This window comes from Pinus tabuliformis, chromosome 8, assembly GCF_031772625.1.
Source record: "Pinus tabuliformis cultivar Carrire ecotype Pingquan chromosome 8, CPIR1, whole genome shotgun sequence".
NCBI classification, from domain to species: domain Eukaryota; kingdom Viridiplantae; phylum Streptophyta; class Pinopsida; order Pinales; family Pinaceae; genus Pinus; species Pinus tabuliformis.
In genome coordinates this window covers 321237362-321256607 of record NC_142294.1, presented here as the reverse complement: position 1 = coordinate 321256607, position 19246 = coordinate 321237362, and the positions used below count along the sequence as shown (strand labels likewise).

Sequence of the window (19246 nt, the reverse complement as noted above, 5' to 3'; positions counted from 1 at the left end):
ACGTACAGGGCGCGCGGAATATCCGGATTTTAATACGGTGCGGTGGGGGTAAAAACTATGGTTTACGTGGGTCATGGGGGTTATAAATGGGCGGGTTAATATATTTACACTCGGGACTTTGGCATAAGGGGTAAAACGTGGGTTTTTTGAGGGTTTATGAGCAGGGGTTTAATGATTTATGCACAAAACTTTAGGTTAGGGGCGGGAAAGAGGGTTTTTGAGGGTTAGGACTAGGAAACAACGGTTATTAGCCTGACCAGGTGTCAGACTAATTCCTTTAAGACTTGGATGGGCTAAAAACAGCCCCAGATGGACTGCCTTTCCCCGGACTTTAGGGAAAATATGGCTATATTGCTAGGGAGGGGATATTTAATATTTTTGGGATTTATATACATAGTTTTAGTAGGGGAAGGGGATACAGATTAGGGATTTAGATAATACAGTCAGTAGTTAATATGGAGATGACCAGAAAGCGCTAAGTTAAGGGTCCTTAGGCTAATCTTGGGGAAAAGAACTTGTAAAGAAATGAAATCCTTGAGCGATGTAGATCTTCACCAAGGCAGCTGATATGGAGAATGATGGAACTAAGAGGAATCAAGCAGATCTTGACCTCTTTGGGGAAGTTAGTAAGTGACTTGGGAAATGAGAAGAAGGGGAAGTTAGTTATGTCTAGCTCGAGCTCCTCCAGATGAAAAACTGCCTGCAACTGTGATTTGAAAAGATATAAGACTTTAAAACACAAGATTGATCATGAATCATCATTCTTCAACCACACAAGCTACCTACCCAGCCTACCTTCCTAACATTTTTTCTTCTTTTTGGGTGGGTGCACTTAGACTTGCAGACCCTGATTTACAATTTTTCTTTTGAATGCTTTCCTATCTAAATCTACACTTATTTCTGCCAAGGGCCCAGATTAAGCAGTTGGGTCCCTTTGATTCTCTACCTATCTACAAATCTGCCAAGATTAAATTGTTTGGACAGATACATTCTCTATATTCTAAATAGGAAATTGAAACCTAGGGAGACCAAGATTAGACTGTTTGGACCTCCCTTAAATGAAAACTCTTCAAAACTGGAACAACTCATCAAAATTGGAATACAACAGTGCATTTGGACTAAGCACACTTCATGGCATCTTGTGGAAATATGGAACACTGCAGCCTACAAAGTATGACATATTTGGCATGTAAAAATGTCAATCATGAAAGATGAAACCCTGTTGCAACAGGAGGCTAACAGTGTCAACCTTATAGGTTGTGGAAGACTAGGGGCAACAACACTTCCGTCTTTATAGTTGTGAGTGGTATGCTTCCTGGTTGCCATAATTTTGCTTTCCATTTTTCTTGCTAACCTAAATGCCTTCTCTAATGAATCAGGTTCCCAAAGGTGAACATCATGTTGGATATTATCCTTTAAAGACCCTATGAACACATCAATCCTATGCTCCTCTGGAATATCTTTTACCCTTATGTTCAATTTTTGGAACTCCTCAATGTGCTCCATTATTGAGCCCTTTTGTTTGAGACTTATCAATTGGCTAAAAAAAGTGTTGGTTTTTGTATCCTCATAATGTGCTATCAATTCTTCTGTAAAAATTGCCCAAGTGATAAATTGTTTACAAGAGCAAAGCCATTGATACCATACAAACTGATTTGGTTCCAAATATAAAGTTGCCATACGTACCTTTTGTTTGTTTTGCACATTATTGATATCAAAGAATTGCTCCGTCTGTAATATCCATGTGACGGGATCCTTGCCATTAAACTTCCTCATATCGATTTTTGGAATATGGTGAGTCTTTGATCCAACATTAGAGTCTATGGAATCATGATTAACATTTCTTTTGTTCTCATCATGAGTTTCCTTTAGTACTCTTTCACCATTAGTGACCATTTCTTGTAGCAACATATTCATATTTATCTTCAATTCTTCCATCTTATCATCCATGCCATCAATTTCAGCGTCCATGCCATTCACCTTAGCTTCCATGCCATCCATCTTAGCTTCTATGCCTTTCTTTAAACAATCCATCTTAGATTCTACACCTTTCTTTAAGCCATCCATCTTAGCTTCTACATCTTTCCTTAAACAATCCATCTTAGATTCTGTAGCTTTTTGTGCAAGTGAGACTTGTTGCACTTGTTCTTGTAATTTTGATATATCATATATCATTTCTTCTTCTTCTTCATGAGTCATGCTAGAGCTTTCAGGTTCCTTACTAGGTGTTTGCATTTTCTTTCCTTGGGGCATCAATTACCAATAATAATGTTCTACTAGCCCTTTGAATTCCTTCAAAATAAATTTTCAAACCACTCTTAAGCAAAAAATTTAAAAGAATCTACACACCTTTTTTTCACTTTGTAGGAGCTTGATATTTCCTCTGATGTATCTCTGTATTTTCAGATCATCCAGTTCTGAAATTGCAACTTGTGGTAGCCCTTTGTTTCCTCTTTCCAATGCCACCAGTCTGATCCAATTTGGATTCTCCAAGGAAGAGTTATGCGAAATCTCCCACAGTGACATGATTATAGACTAGTTCAGTAGAGCGAACTTGTACGACGTGCCACGAGTCACTGTTTCGTCCTTTGGCTCTGAAAAATATATACAAGAAACTACAGTCCATCCTCTTTCTGCACCTTCTTACGAAATTTCAATCCAATGCTCAGAGAAAAAATTATGATGATTTCCCCAGGTCACCTGTTTGGAATGTAATTCAGGAGTCTGCGAAAAGACCAACTTCCTCAGATCATATCTCTGCACATATAGTGCAAAAAGCTCTGAAATTCGTATCCGAGATTTAGCGCGATGTCTTCTCAAATGGGTTTTTTTTAGCTTTTGAAACGTCGCAGAAAAAAGTTATAGCGAAAATTCCACGATAACCTGTTTGGAGCAGCAAAACCCTAGAATCCAAACCTCTGATACCAAATGTTATGAAACCAGCTCAATAAAAGATAGATCAACGCCTTAGAATTCAGCCTCTTCAAGGGGGCAACCTCCTTTACATTACATAAATGAACAATTCTTGGATGATTCAAATGACAAAACCTCCTTTCTATATATAGGAGTCTAAGGAGTCACAATATAACCCAGCCGACCTAACAATAATAATATAAAGCCACAAAAATAACAATAGAGGGATTCTATGGGGCACAGTAATAAAAATATGGGGGAAATAGGGGCACAACAATATTAATAAGGGGTATAACTACAATAGTAATGGGGTAATCACTAGTATTATAGGGACCCAACATGAGCAGATGGCTAAACACATAGCGCCACCGGCGCTGCACTTTTCCTAGGGGCGCCCAATGGAGAAATGGTTTGCATTTTTGGATTTAGAGCAATGCAGACATGCACACTAGAGATTTTCAAAGTTTTTGGGGCAGAAATGATATACTGAAAGGTCAAAAAACACCCTAAAAATGACCTTTCTGCCACTTTTTGGATACATAGAAATAGTCTTGGGAGAATCAACTTTTGAGGGATCAAATGAGCTTTAAATGAATAAATTCTAGGTTTTTTGGAAAGTAGACTTGAAAACCTTTCCAATGAGCTATCATGAGCTCAATTTGGATGCCAGGAAGGCCTCCAAAAAGGACCTGAAAGTGGCACTGCGTGTTGGGCTAGTGGCGCTGCGCGTAGGGCAAATTTGCACAGGATGGCTATTTTTCCATTTTTTTTTAACTGTGTTTGTGGATTTTCTCTCATGGAGGTTGTTTACTATGGTAAATGATGACTTGTCTTGTAAATATGATGGATAATTAGTAGTAGAGGGTAGATTCATTAGATTAAAAGTCATTTTGAGCACAAATGAATCAGTTTCCTCACTTTTAAAGGCAAGTTGTTAGGATGCCTAGATTCCAGTTTCTTGTTCAGTGTTGGTTAGATTAGCTCCTCATCTTAGGGATTCGACCCTTGAAGATGGGAGGAGGTTGAAACAAAGCCTATATCTTTTTCTTCTTTCTCATTGTAAAGGGTTGGACTCAGCGGGATGCTTAGACCTTGATTGTACACCATTTGTAGCAGTTTAGCAGGAGATTAATAAGAATTGCAGCTATTTTTATGGGATCCATGTGGTATGGAGTTTTAGTATAGTTTCTTCTTCTGTGATCATATGTTAATGTGTTTTATGTATTCCGTTAATCATTTCATTGCTTCTAGTTGAATGTTTTCAAGTTGATAGGTAGAATTCATTACATCAATGCTCTGCCTTGGGAAACCCTTCACCATTTCATGTTTTCTACAGTCTAGGAAGGATCCATGGTTTTCACATGATCTTCTTAGCTTCTCACCAGTCTTAAACATCTCACCCCATCAAGCCCTAGAGTGCTAAAGTCTATGCCTACCTTGCCCCATTGAACACCCTGCAATTCTGACCTAATTCCCTAGCCCTAAACTGTCCAGCTCCTCCTGATCCGACAAAACCCCTTCAAAATCCAATCAAAACTTCGTGTTACTATACCTAGCCTAATATCCTTTACCCGATCCATTCATCTTGGATGAGATCCTTATGAAGAGAGCCCTCTCCCAGCCTAGTAGGGCTAGCAACTTGGCTAAGCGTGGTTTATGGTTACCCTGGCATTGCCTTCCTTCAGCCTGAGGTTCAATCCTGGTGATAACAGTTTGCATACATGATCAATCACTTATGATTTCACTTAGTGTCTCCATGCATTCACTTTCACATATGCTTTCAGTTTCCCATTAGCGATTCTGGTCAACCTTGGCCCAAACTCTACCTCACCGAGACAACATTGCGCAATCCAGGGAAGGAAGGTTCTGTCTTCCTTTCTAGAAATGTGGATCTCTACCCATCCAATATCCTCTAGGATTGCTTTGCACATTTCTGAGGGATAGTGACTGTTGGCCTAGAAAATTGCGCAATGCAGTCCCTGAGCTTGCAGTCACTGCTAGCTAGAATTACACATTGGGCAATCCCAACAGTCAGCAGTCAGACTTGATTGCACATTGCACAGATCCAACAGCTAGTCTTGCCTCCCAGATAGTCCAGACTTCCTTTTGTGTAGTTCTAGCAGCCAGTCACCCAGCCTCCCAGAAGAAACTGTGCAATCATTGCATATCATTCCCTAGGTATGTGTTATGACATTCCCCGAATTTGCTTTGGTTCTCACTGACAAATTTCTTACCATGCATGTCGCTTTGTCTCAATATCTTTTACGTGTTCATATTCCTCTTAAAAGTATAGGATCAATGGCCTCCAAGAGAGCAGGATCAAAGGACACTGGCAGAACTGCAACTGGAGCATCAGTTGAAGAGGTGTTTGCATGTCTACCGATCTATGAAGATACCAAGTTGTTTCTAGACAAGAACACCAAGCTGAAATGTAAAGAGGTCAATGAATCATTTGCAGGCACTTTCATGGAAGACCTCAAACATCTCCAGGGGTATGTGAAAATTCACAAGTCTGGCTTGTACCAGATTGCATGCAGATACCCTGCATTCCCATGCTTAGATATGATACACTGGATTGTCTCGCACACTGATCCTGAGATGATGACTTTGAGTAGTGTCAGTGGAAAAATTTTTGAAACCTTCTGGGCATAGGATTATTATGAGATGTATCAGATGTCTGAGCTTGTGAATCATGGGGACTCCCTTCAGCTTACCCAGTAGTAGTGCCAACTCCAGAGACATTCTTAAGAATTGGGTAAAGGAGCTGGCTAGATTCAGGATGACACCCAAACAAATCTACAAGACAAATATACTGCAAAAGATGTATCAATACTTGGTCATATTTGCATGTCGACTATATGGCCAAGAAAGCACGGAAACCTTCCCACAGAGTTGGGTGATTGCGTTGGACCAACTGGGCAGAGATGTCAAACCATGTAATTGGTCCAACATGTTGGCTCGTCAGTTGAAGGAGTAGGTATCAAAGGCTCGACAGTCACCTAGAGGTATGCAAGTAGAGATCTACATGTCTGCCTACATCTTAGATGCAATTTGTGCCCGACAGGAGTTCCTAGGCTTAGAGTGGGTATGGTCACCAGCGGAGGCTACTGTGAACACATATTGTAAGTTGTTGTCTGAATGTAGCTTCAGAGGAGTTATCACACGACTGACCGATCATTTTTTCACCATAGTTTACAAGATGATATTCGAGCAGGATGCACCCTACATGTCGAGGGAAACAATGGAGGCACTGATAGACATTTCTGATTGGTATACCTCACCATTCGACACCTCCATAAGAATTTTCAGCGTGGAGAAGCGTCCGCATGTTCTATCGAAGTTTGCCTTGGACAATACTCGTCATGTAGGAAGTAGCATATCACATCTCGATAGGATTGACAGCTAGACTGCACCGGAAGAAGAAGGCACCTTGGCCCGCTCTTCCATTGTGGATTAGGTTATATGAGATCTGGAGTTTCAAGAAAGTAGATGTCAAATTAGAACAATTGAAGAAGTATCCATTCGACCTCCGAAGTTACAATCCGTATGACCCACATTTTATTGTGAAAGATCACTGCATGAGAGTACAGTTCAACTGGATCCACGGGGTATTTCATTGGGCCAAGGAGGACCCATGGAGATATTGCTACAGTTTCTCCAGACCCAATGAACAGGTCGGCTTCACTGTGGAGTGGTTAGCGAAGAAACATGAAGCAACATCCTAAAGAGCACCAGCACCAGCAGTAGTAGCAGCAGAGGCAAGCATACCAATGCGCGACAAGGGCAAGAGGAAGATTGTCGATCACATGGAGGAAGAGAAAAGCTACAAGTTCCGAGCAGATCCACTGGTAGAGAAAGCAACTATGGCTATAGAGGCAAAGAGGCAACAACGCGACAAGAGAATTGCGCAAAGGCAGAGGGAGAAGAGAAGAATGGAGGAAACAGAGAAGGAGTTGCATGAGCTAAAGGAGAAACTCTGGAAGGAACAAGAGCTATACAAATAGGAGAGGGAAGTGCAACAACAACAGGTACAATAGGGGGTGCAACATGTGAAAACAGATGAAACAATGCCCATACAGGTAGTGGATTCATCAGAACAACTGGCATTAGGCAGACAGGGTGAACCATCGCAGGAGAAGGACTTCGCTCGTGAGATAGAGCAAGCACTTCAACAGTTGGATACAAATATGGAGCAATGAGATTTGGAACAAGACATTGACCTCATGCCTCACCACCAAGAGGTCTACTTACCTGCTTCACCGCATCCAGATGATGAGAAAGTCTCAAGCGACCACGGAGGCACTGAGATCCTTAGAGATTAGATGGAAGAAGAGATGCACAACATCTCATTCGATGAGTCTCAACATAGAGTTTTGCAGTCTCATTGAGTGTTGACTCCAGATGATCATAGATCTCCTGCGCAAGTTGAGGAATGAGTGATCGTGTCTGACTTGAGCAAACATCCAATAGCCTTGGCCGATGCAACCAGAGTGTATGCCGAAGCCACTAGCTCAAGTGTTCGCTTTCAGATAGTTGAGAATGAGAGAATGGCTAAGGAACTACAGATGACCAAGCAAGGAGGAGAGTTGGTGACATGGTCCACTTGAGCTGAACTGAAGAAGGCAATACTAGATGAAGTATTGTCCCTTGACACAATTATGCGAGTGTTGTACTTCAAGTTTGGCACTGTGCATAAGGCAATCGTCCATGTCAACGGATGGCAGCAACGATGTGCTAGAAGAGCACGTATCTTGACGAACTTGCATGCTGCTGTTGATTACATGAAAACATGGACAATGAGATATAAGGGAGCCCTGCTTCACTTGCCTAAGATGATGAAGGCCAGTGCAGTCGAGCTGAAGGCATGTATCCAAAGTTAGATCTGGAACTATGAAGAGCTCCCACAGCTCATCACTAGTATACAGGCTTCCCATGCACGTGTGTTCAAGAGTATGGATGTTGTGGTGCGCGCACATGCGATCCCATCTATTGGGACTCTCACCTAGGCGAAGACAAAGGCACAGGTTTGACTAGAGCTTGACTTGTACTTCGACGAGTTGATGCACATTTCCACCAACCCAGACTTGCCCATCAATGCAGACATCATGCACAAGTATGTTGCTGGTCTGGCTACATTGAAGACAATGATGTACATGCTTACAGACAAGTTGGACAGAGGAGCCTGAGCAGTGTACTTGGATGCTATGGAGGCAAGAGTCAGGTTCCATAAAGATGTCACCTTGGAGCACATGGACACCATCATGGACTACTGATATTGGCATCAATATGTTACTATTGATTAGCGCGAAGATGTTGAGGAGTTGGACTTTTGTGGTTGTCTAAGTCATAATGATGTCTAGCATGGCTTGCTCAAGCCATTTCTCTCACATGGGTACATATACATTGTAATGTAATGTCTTGTCAAGTGTAAGTCAAGTGTTGATAGTGGATGTAACATTCATAGAGTAGATGAAGAGTCATGAGGGTAGTTGAACTGTCACGAAGGGGAATGTCAAGGGCCACCCCACCCTTTGTTATAAATAGTCCCTCATAACTCATTGTATAGGATTTTGGTCAGCCAAGCTTCTGATAAGAATATCTTAGAGAGAGCTTGGACAATATTGTAACGAGGCTTGGCTTCTCAACTACGTAGAACTAGTACATCTCTTTGGAGGAGCAGGTGGTTGTGGCTATAACGTTGCACTATCAGAGCTAGTGGTTGGACATGGATGTATTGTATGACTAGAACTTACACTTCTTAATATAACAAGAGCCATCATTTTTCATGCATATGTTGTATTGTATTCTATGCTATCTGGTTTAATCTAAATGATATATTTATCTGTTTACTTATGCATGCATGTATAGCTATCTGTGTATGTATGTATGAACCTTTCTGAAATGTGTTGTTGGTTTAACCATCACTTTGGATTGCTAGCTAACTTGCCTTCGATGTTGTGATTCATATTTGCTCGTGTGTTATGTTCTTAACTGCGTGCTATCACAGGTTTTCAAGGGGTGCATTCATCTCAACCACCGTGTGTTAGAATCTCTCATGCACCTTCCTTGGCTCGCTACAACTGTCACACCCTTGCTACCAATAGAGTTATATTACTTGCCTTTGTGCGAAATTGCAGTTAAGGCATTACCATATGACCCACTTTTGGGACTCCTACACCAAACGGTTTGAGGTCTGATTGGGACGTCTTACTGGGGATATCCCCTGACATGTTGGTGGGTCCAACACCATCAACAGAGGGAAAAGGTGACTATGATGAGTCCCTTTTCATAACCTACAAGGAAACCTAACTTTAAACTTTTTTCCCAAAATTTGAGAATCACTGGTTGATGGATCAACAATAAGTTGATGAGAATTATTTGACCATACTTCCAAAACCTTAGGAATACCAGGACAATTGATAAGGAAGTGGTCACCCTTACAAAGCTTGCAAGGGTATTTTGGCTTATGATGCATTGTAGAAGTTCCCTCAACATTACCAATACTTATGGCCATGGTTGGTTGGTTGACTACTTTCTTATCTTGCTTCTTCTTCTTCTTCTTAGTCACTTGGTTACTAGTGTTATCACAAAATCAAGCACTGAAAGGCTGCTGATCAGGTAGACTCTGTGCAACTATTTCAAACCAGACTTTTGACTAAGGCTTAGCCTCCTTAGCCTGAGAGGGCTCTCTCAAAAGGTTATTGATTTTGACTATTGATGAGATGGCTAACTCTTGCAAAGTAAATTTAACAAATATGTTGGCTGGACAGGCATTACACAAACTTCCATTTGGCTTATGGAGTTAATCATCCTTCAGTAAACTATAACACTACTCATTCATAGAAGTCAGGGCATGTAATGTTTAAATACTCAAAACACATCTCATAGAAACCTCAGCTTATAAATACACACAGGAAATCAGAGCAGCAAAGTGAATTCTGAGTGATTGTGTATCTATACAACTGTAAAAACATAAAGGATAAAACAAAACCGCATATCTTGAGCATTTGAAACACTGTATGAATCCTGAGAAGAAAAGCAGTCACTTGTATTACTGAAAATGAGTTTGTACACAAGCCAAAATAACACTCTGTTTTCTCAAATATCCAACCCTCATTACATAAAAGTTTCATCTATATATAGAAACATAACTTTAACTACTTTGAGCTTCCTCCTCCAGCATGAGGGGAGCTCGATGACTGCCACTAATTACCCCTATCCACTATTGAACTAACTCATTAAATACAATAAGTGCTAAACTGGAATTTTAAAGAGTCCTAATTTAACTATAACTCTAATTCTATCCTCCTCGTAGAATGATTCTTTCTTGTTCTTTGACACCTGTCTCCTTTTAGTTTGGCCGAGATGGCTGAGAAAAGGATTCAATGTCCCATACTAGCTTTGGATGCTGAATGCTTTGATGGTTCAGTGATGTTAGGAGAAAACCCCTGTTTTTCCGGTTCCAGTCTTCCACCACTTATTCGAAAATGCAGCAGCATGTCTCCAGCTCTTTAATATCCCAAAAATGTAGAGCACCACCATGTTTCCAGATGTGTTGGAGGCTTCGTTGATGGACAGGTGTGCAAGCCAAGTCTCCTCGTATGCAACTCCTTCCAAACCCTAATGACCGGTAATAAAGTGCCTTTATAATCAAAACTTTAACTTGAGCCAAAACATTTCACTTTTACAAAGGTACACCTGTCATCATTTGAATGGCTATGCTATCTTCATTTGGTCTCCTAAATGTCCCTCAGATGTTTCCTTTAGAAAATTCCCGGTCATCTTACCAAATTGTTTGTCTACACTTAAAATCAACACCTACAGCAGTTTCGTAGCGCGCTACGAAACTGCTGTGTAATTTCAAAAACACAGTCTTTCTTTCATTCAAACCAAACTCCTAATTGTTTGCATTGAAACAAATACGTTTTCAGTGTGATTCTCACTAATGCAAGTAACAACAATGAGCCTGACATCTTTGTCTTGGTGCCTTAGAAACTCTGGCTTTATCAACGCACTCATGGATGGAATCACTTCATCCTGCATTATCTCAGAAGGTTACTGTTCCACCATAGATAAATAGTCCCCCACTTTCTGAAATTCCTGAACTGTACTTGAAACATTTGACAGAGGCAACTGAAGTGGTTGTTGACAAATATCATAAATAATCTCATGGTTTGGCAACCATCCAAGTACACGGTACCAGTTTAAAAATATAGTCCTTGGGCCCTGCTGATAGAGAACAGGGAATTGCAAACATACTTCAGATGAAACCTCTTACTCAAAAACCCCCAAAGATATGACTGGCAGTGATGTCAAAATAATATTGAAAAGCAGCATATACCAATCATCATATATGGGCTGTCCAGAGGAACTTGTATATGCTTCAAAATTGAAGAGTGTAAGCCCAAAAGATATATTTTTGTAAAAGAAATAGCAGATCATCTGTGCAAACCACATCAGAATAGTATCTTCAGCAAGAACTTTCTCATCATAGAGAGACCTCACAATTTCAGGGAACAATTTCATGAGTTTAGCATCCTCATAACATTGAATTTGAATCTTGTACATAATCTCCAACTGTAGTTTTGCAGTTGTACAAAAACTGTCAAGGAGTTTTGCCCATGTCTTAACTTGGCGCAACGCAAAATTTGAATTTTGTTGCTGGTTTTTGCCAGACCACTATAATAATCTCCAAGAAGGCAATGTACACGAAGTTCTTTCTCTTCCTCTAGAATCTGGATAATCTCAGACTTCTCAACAAAAGCCTGTAGATAGTTGAGCACATTATAGACATTCCACACCACCAAGAACTCTTAAGAGCTCCGTATTCATGACTACCTATCACCAACATGTCAGGATTATAAGTTTGTGCCGCATTGCATATGACTTCCCTGGCATCTCCAGTGTAGGCCTCCATCTCCACAGTTAAATTTTTGGCTTTGCATATTTCTGTGGCTTCCGCCAAAATCTTCTCTGTAGACTTCTTGACATCGTTTTCGAATTTCTTCAGTACATCTGCTGACACCATGAAATCAGGTCTTCGAGCTGCGAAGAGGGGATTTGGAGGGCGCTGAGCATGAATTAGAATGATTCTATCCTGCGATGTTAACACGTTGTTAAGAACCCAATGAAGAGCGTTGACGCTCTCGTCGCTCTCGTCTATGGCCAGCAATACGAGCCTGCTTGATGTCCCCTGTCCTTCGATGGATTCCATTAAAGCACTAAATTAAATTTTGCCTCTGCTTACACGAATCTTCACACCCATTAAATAGTTTTGCTACATGCCGTGGATGAGGAGCTTATAATAAAAATTACCCAAACTGAACTGATAATTCATCTCTTCCCGTCCACAGTGGTGATTATTATCTCTGGTAGTTGCATAGAAAATTCTTCTAGTCTCTGAGCTTTTCCAAACAAGACGGAAACTGATGGTAAAATATACTCAACAACGCCCCCAAGGAAACATATCCCCCGCTGACACAATCACAAGCAGCATCCATGAGCTTGAAGCTTTTTCAATTACAACTGCTAAGTGTCCAAAAGGAACAGGCAATTCTTTTGCTTTCCCGCAACAGTAATGTGTGACACAGCTAACAGAATAATGGCTACTTTTAGTCCAAAGATTCCCATTTACAGGGTACCAAAATGCAGCCGAGAAATTGTGTGTCTGTCCTATAACAAATTGAACATCCTGTTGAAGACGATCAGATGTGCGCAGGGGCCTGGAAAACTCAAAAGTGTAAGTCCCTTTGCTACCAGTTGATGCATATGGGCTTGCATTCTCCAGAAGACCAAAGGAATTGTCAATCAAATCATGCCACTACGCTCCCTGCCAATCATTCTGCGCACTAAAATTAGCACCATTTCCATTTCCTTGAGGATCCAATCCATCAAGATACCGACTGTGTGGATGCATATAGATCAACCAAATGGCCAAACCTATCTCCTCCAGTGCCATTTGTATTATCAATTATGTTGGTGCCATACAAACGACCTGGAATTGCGGTTCCTATTGAAAAGTGCATTATGTCCACTTCATGACCACCGCAACTTTTGCTTGTACAACTGTCAACCGTCTCTTTGCAAGCACCCATATTATGATATGTTGCATTACCGCCAACTTGGAACATGAGTGATACAGAAGGGCAGCTCATTTCCATTCCTTACACATAACGATATTCCCCTGGTACTTTTAGCAGGAAGAACATATTGTGACCGTCATGCAAGGCCTTGACAGTCATTTTGCCGCCTGTACATTCTTTATCCTCGTCTAGATCGAGGGCTGGGCGGAGAGGAAATGAGTGGCCAAGGATGTTATTCTAGTCCTGTGATTTGCCATCCAATGTGATAATTCCAGGCATGTTATTACGTGTCAAGACCGACATGTAAGACTTTACACATGCTATCCCCGTAAAATTCTTGCAGAAAATATGACAGCTGGAGTGAGATGTGCTATGGATCAGCACGAATTCCCCATTTCGTAGTGCAGTTAGTGCAAAATGTGAATTATGCGCTACGAAACCACCTAAACATGTTGCGCTGCGAAACTGCTAAAGGGATCTATGTGCTGCGGAAACACTTTGTCCTTAAGCTAGTCTGAGCAATTTTGGCAACAGAATTTTCAGTGATAACAGTGGCTCCACTTGGGATAGTGTGCCCTTGTGGTACACTAAGAACTCGCAGGTCCAGTGCCTTATCCTCTTATGATAAACAAAAATTTATTTGACAAACATCTTCTTCAAGCTTCTTGGGCCTTCACCTCGGGCTTAAGCTTGATGATGACTGTAGGAGAAAGAAATCTATATCTACTGAGAAAAATGCTCAGTCAACCTTGAGCTTATTTGCATTTTCCTACCTACCTACCCTATCAGCTGCAAGCTCCACTTGTAGCTCAAGCAACATGATATTTCCAATGTAGCCAATCAACAATCTGATCTAAAACTTGGATCTCCTTACTGTGCTTGAAGCATATACAACTCAGATACTGAAATAACCAAGGCAGTATGAGGTGTAACTGTTCTTCAAGATGAAAATATACCTGGAAGCCTGAACAGTAAATCTTTTCCATGTATTCAGCTATAGGGTCAAAAAACACATGGTTAGTTTGATGATTCTCAAAACTTTCTGTATCTTTAGACAACTTATCTTCAGCCACACCAAATTTAATTGATATGCTATCCAACTGCCTTTCTGAATGATGCTCACAAACAATGTAATTTTCCTCACTATTATGATCATTATTTGAAGTAAGCTGCTGCAAGGAATTACAAAATTGAACAAGCTTTTCCTCTGCCTGAGGGTCATAGAAAATTTCCTCCAGTATTTCTTCTTGCTGGGTGTAATCATTTTCATCTTCTTTATGACTCGAAGACTGAGAGATCTGCTGCATCTCTACATTCATATCTAAGGATAAAACATGATTTTCACAAGTAAACCACTGCTGCTCCTCATGCTGCGTTTCATGGGATGATATACCTTCTCCTTGGTGCTGGAATGCATTGTTATGAAGAGCCTCTAAAATTTCTTCATCCGTAAATTCATCATCATCATAACAATCCTCCAAATACTGAATAAGACTTAAAGAATGTCTACAGCAATCTTTGAGCAACAATAAGGAAGGATAACATTCTTTATACATGTCATAGAACACATCATGGAAATCAGCAAGAGAATAGATTGAACCATTTTCCAGACTTTTATACCAAGGCCATGCTTTTCCTTCTAAAGTGGTCATAAACATCTTCATGAGACAATCTTCAGGGAAATGAACCTTAAGACTGCGTACATGCATATGAAACCTAACCAAATGAAGAGCAGCATTGTCTTTCCTTTCATCTTTGAATATTGGAAGATCATCTAACCAATCAACCTTTGGCATAGGATTTGGAAAACCAGGGATATGAGATCGATCCATAGGAGCATACCTGGCATTCATTCTTGCAGTGGAATTCATCTTGAAACTTCATCAAGCTACTGATCTTCTAGCAGTGGAGTCACCTTCCAATTTCTTATTCGATGTGTGGAGTCGCCAAGGTAGTTTTGCAGCCTCAAAAAGATGTCTGAGCTCCTGCTACCTTCAGAAGTTCAACCATTGATTTCGGGAATGAATAATCTTCAGGCTCCCGGCAGACGCACCAAAATGTTATCACAAAATCAAGCACTGAAAGGCTGCTGATCAGGTAGACTCTGTGCAACTATTTCAAACCAGACTTTTGACTAAGGCTTAGCCTCCTTAGCCTGAGAGGGCTCTCTCAAAAGGTTATTGATTTTGACTATTGATGAGATGGCTAACTCTTGCAAAGTAAATTTAACAAATATGTTGGCTGGACAGGCATTACACAGACTTCCATTAGGCTTATGGAGTTAATCATCCTTCAGTAAACTATAACACTACTCATTCATATAAGTCAGGGCATGTAATGTTTAAATACTCAAAACACATCTCATAGAAACCTCAGCTTATAAATACACACAGGAAATCAGAGCAGCAAAGTGAATTCTGAGTGATTGTGTATCTATACAACTGTAAAAACATAAAGGATAAAACAAAACCGCATATCTTGAGCATTTGAAACACTGTATGAATCCTGAGAAGAAAAGCAGTCACTTGTATTACTGAAAATGAGTTTGTACACAAGCCAAAATAACACTCTGTTTTCTCAAATATCCAACCCTCATTACATAAAAGTTTCATCTATATATAGAAACATAACTTTAACTACTTTGAGCTTCCTCCTCCAGCATGAGGGGAGCTCGATGACTGCCACTAATTACCCCTATCCACTATTGAACTAACTCATTAAATACAATAAGTGCTAAACTGGAATTTTAAAGAGTCCTAATTTAACTATAACTCTAATTCTATCCTCCTCGTAGAATGATTCTTTCTTGTTCTTTGACACCTGTCTCCTTTTAGTTTGGCCGAGATGGCTGAGAAAAGGATTCAATGTCCCATACTAGCTTTGGATGCTGAATGCTTTGATGGTTCAGTGATGTTAGGAGAAAACCCCTGTTTTTCCGGTTCCAGTCTTCCACCACTTATTCGAAAATGCAGCAGCATGTCTCCAGCTCTTTAATATCCCAAAAATGTAGAGCACCACCATGTTTCCAGATGTGTTGGAGGCTTCCTTGATGGACAGGTGTGCAAGCCAAGTCTCCTCGTATGCAACTCCTTCCAAACCCTAATGACCGGTAATAAAGTAGCTTTATAATCAAAACTTTAACTTGAGCCAAAACATTTCACTTTTACAAAGGTACACCTGTCATCATTTGAATGGCTATGCTATCTTCATTTGGTCTCCTAAATGTCCCTCAGATGTTTCCTTTAGAAAATTCCCGGTCATCTTACCAAACTGTTTGTCTGCACTTAAAATCAACACCTACAGCAGTTTCGTAGCGCGCTACGAAACTGCTGTGTAATTTCAAAAACACAGTCTTTCTTTCATTCAAACCAAACTCCTAATTGTTTGCATTGAAACAGATACGTTTTCAGTGTGATTCTACATAATGCAAGTAACAACAATGAGCCTGACATCTTTGTCTTGGTGCCTTAGAAACTCTGGCTTTATCAACGCACTCATGGATGGAATCACTGCATCCTGCATTATCTCAGAAGGTTACTGTTCCACCATAGATAAATAGTCCCCCACTTTCTGAAATTCCTGAACTGTACTTGAAACATTCGACAGAGGCAACTGAAGTGGTTGTTGACATATATCATAAATAATCTCATGGTTTTCCAACCATCCAAGTACACGGTACCAGTTTAAAAATATATTCCTTGGGCCCTGCTGATAGAGAACAGGGAACTGCAAACATACTTCAGATGAAACCTCTTACTCAAAAACCCCCAAAGATATGACTGGCAGTGATGTCAAAATAATATTGAAAAGCAGCATATACCAATCATCATATATGGGCTGTCCAGAGGAACTTGTATATGCTTCAAAATTGAAGAGTGTAAGCCCAAAAGATATATTTTTGTAAAAGAAATAGCAGATCATCTGTGCAAACCACATCAGAATAGTATCTTCAGCAAGAACTTTCTCATCATAGAGAGACCTCACAATTTCAGGGAACAGTTTCATGAGTTTAGCATCCTCATAACATTGAATTTGAATCTTGTACATAATCTCCAACTGTAGTTTTGCAGTTGTACAGAAACTGTCAAGGAGTTTTGCCCATGTCTTAACTTGGCGCAACGCCAAATTTGAATTTTGTTGCCGGTTTTTGCCAGACCACTGTAATAATCTCTAAGAAGGCAATGTACACGAAGTTCTTTCTCTTCCTCTAGAATCTGGATAATCTCAGACTTTTCAACAAAAGCCTGTAGATAGTTGAGCACATTATAGACATTCCACACCGCCAAGAACTCTTAAGAGCTCCGTATTCATGACTACCTATCACCAACATGTCAGGATTATAAGTTTGTGCTGCATTGCATATGACTTCCCTCGCATCTCCAATGTAGGCCTCCGTCTCCACAGTTAAATTTTTGGCTTTGCATATTTCTGTGGCTTCCGCCAAAATCTTCTCTGTAGACTTCTTGACATCGTTTTCGAATTTCTTCAGTACATCTGCTGACACCATGAAATCAGGTCTTCGAGCTGCGAAGAGGGGATTTGGAGGGCGCTGAGCATGAATTAGAATGATTCTATCCTGCCATGTTAACACGTTGTTAAGAACCCAATGAAGAGCGTTGACGCTCTCGTCGCTCTCGTCTATGGCCACCAATACGAGCCTGCTTGATGTCCCCTGTCCTTCGATGGATTCCATTAAAGCACTAAATTAAATTTTGCCTCTGCTTACACGAATCTTCACACCCATTAAATAGTTTTGCTACATGCCGTGGATGAGGAGCTTATAATAAAAATTACCCAAACTGAACTGATAATTCATCTCTTCCCGTCCACAGTGGTGATTATTATCTCTGGTAGTTGCATATAAAATTCTTCTAGTCTCTGATCTTTTCCAAACAAGACGGAAACTAATGGTAAAATATACTCAACAACGCCCCCAAGGAAACATATCCCCCGCTGACACAATCACAAGCAGCATCCATGAGCTTGAAGCTTTTTCAATTACAACTGCTAAGTGTCCAAAAGGAACAGGCAATTCTTTTGCTTTCCCGCAACAGTAATGTGTGACACAGCTAACAGAATAATGGCTACTTTTAGTCCAAATATTCCCATTTACAGGGTACCAAAATGCAGCCGAGAAATTGTGTGTCTGTCCTATAACAAATTGAACATCCTGTTGAAGACGATCAGATGTGCGCAGGGGTCTGGAAAACTCGAAAGTGTAAGTCCCTTTGCTACCAGTTGATGCATATGGGCTTGCATTCTCTAGAAGACCAAAGGAATTGTCAATCAAATCATGCCACTACGCTCCCTGCCAATCATTCTGCGCACTAAAATTAGCACCATTTCCAATTCCTTGAGGATCCAATCCATTAAGATACCGACTGTGTGGATGCATATAGATCAACCAAATGGCCAAACCTATCTCCTCCAGTGCCATTTGTATTATCAATTATGTTGGTGCCATACAAATGACCTGGAATTGCGGTTCCTATTGAAAAATGCATTATGTCCACTTCATGACCACCGCAACTTTTGCTTGTACAACTGTCAACCGTCTCTTTGCAAGCACCCATATTATGATATGTTGCATTATCGCCAACTTGGAACATGAGTGATACAGAAGGGTAGCTCATTTCCATTCCTTACACATAACGATATTCCCCCGGTACTTTTAGCAGGAAGAACATATTGTGATCGTCATGCAAGGCCTTGACAGTCATTTTGCCGCCTGTACATTCTTTATCCTCGTCTGGATCGAGGGCTGGGCGGAGAGGAAATGAGTGGCCAAGGATGTTATTCCAGTCCTGTGATTTGCCATCCAATGTGATAATTCCAGGCATGTTATTACGTGTCAAGACCGACATGTAAGACTTTACACATGCTATCCCCGTAAAATTCTTGCAGAAAATATGACAGCTGGAGTGAGATGTGCTATGGATCAGCACGAATTCCCCATTTCGTAGCGCAGTTAGTGCAAAATCTGAATTATGCGCTACGAAACCACCTAAACATGTTGCGCTGCGAAACTGCTAAAGGGATCTATGCGCTGCGGAAACACTTTGTCCTTAAGCTAGTCTGAGCAATTTTGGCAACAGAATTTTCAGTGATAACAACTAGCATCAAGGATTTTTCCAAGCGAAGAAGAAGAAGGGGAGGAAGACATCTTGGATGAAGAAGGTAAAGGGTCAATAGTAGGTTGGTGATTTTGAGATGGTGAACTCGGTTGAGGTGAAAAAATTAGTTGAGTTGGT

The 19246-nt window shown here is 40.6% G+C and overlaps 2 protein-coding genes and 2 pseudogenes across 2 annotated transcripts; all 4 read right to left on the bottom strand.

The window, feature by feature from the left end:
• Positions 1-11641: 11641 nt before the first annotated feature.
• Positions 11642-12209, bottom strand: LOC149235436 (uncharacterized). Its single transcript, XM_089368549.1, has one exon. It carries the CDS (start codon positions 12125-12127, stop codon positions 11642-11644), a length of 486 nt encoding a protein of 161 aa, XP_089224675.1. The 5' UTR covers positions 12128-12209.
• A 146-nt stretch (positions 12210-12355) lies between these two features.
• Positions 12356-13298, bottom strand: LOC149235435 (uncharacterized; annotated as a pseudogene).
• Positions 13299-17202: 3904 nt separating this feature from the next.
• Positions 17203-17751, bottom strand: LOC149235434 (uncharacterized). Its single transcript, XM_089368548.1, has one exon. It carries the CDS (start codon positions 17686-17688, stop codon positions 17203-17205), a length of 486 nt encoding a protein of 161 aa, XP_089224674.1. The 5' UTR covers positions 17689-17751.
• Positions 17752-17916: 165 nt separating this feature from the next.
• On the bottom strand, positions 17917-18859 carry LOC149235433 (uncharacterized; annotated as a pseudogene).
• Between the last annotated feature and the right edge of the window lie 387 nt (positions 18860-19246).

Bases quoted from the DNA above. Each gene is read 5' to 3' on its own strand.
- LOC149235436 (XM_089368549.1), bottom strand. From the start codon at position 12,127: ATGGAATCCATCGAAGGACAGGGGACATCAAGCAGGCTCGTATTGCTG.
- LOC149235434 (XM_089368548.1), bottom strand. From the start codon at position 17,688: ATGGAATCCATCGAAGGACAGGGGACATCAAGCAGGCTCGTATTGGTG.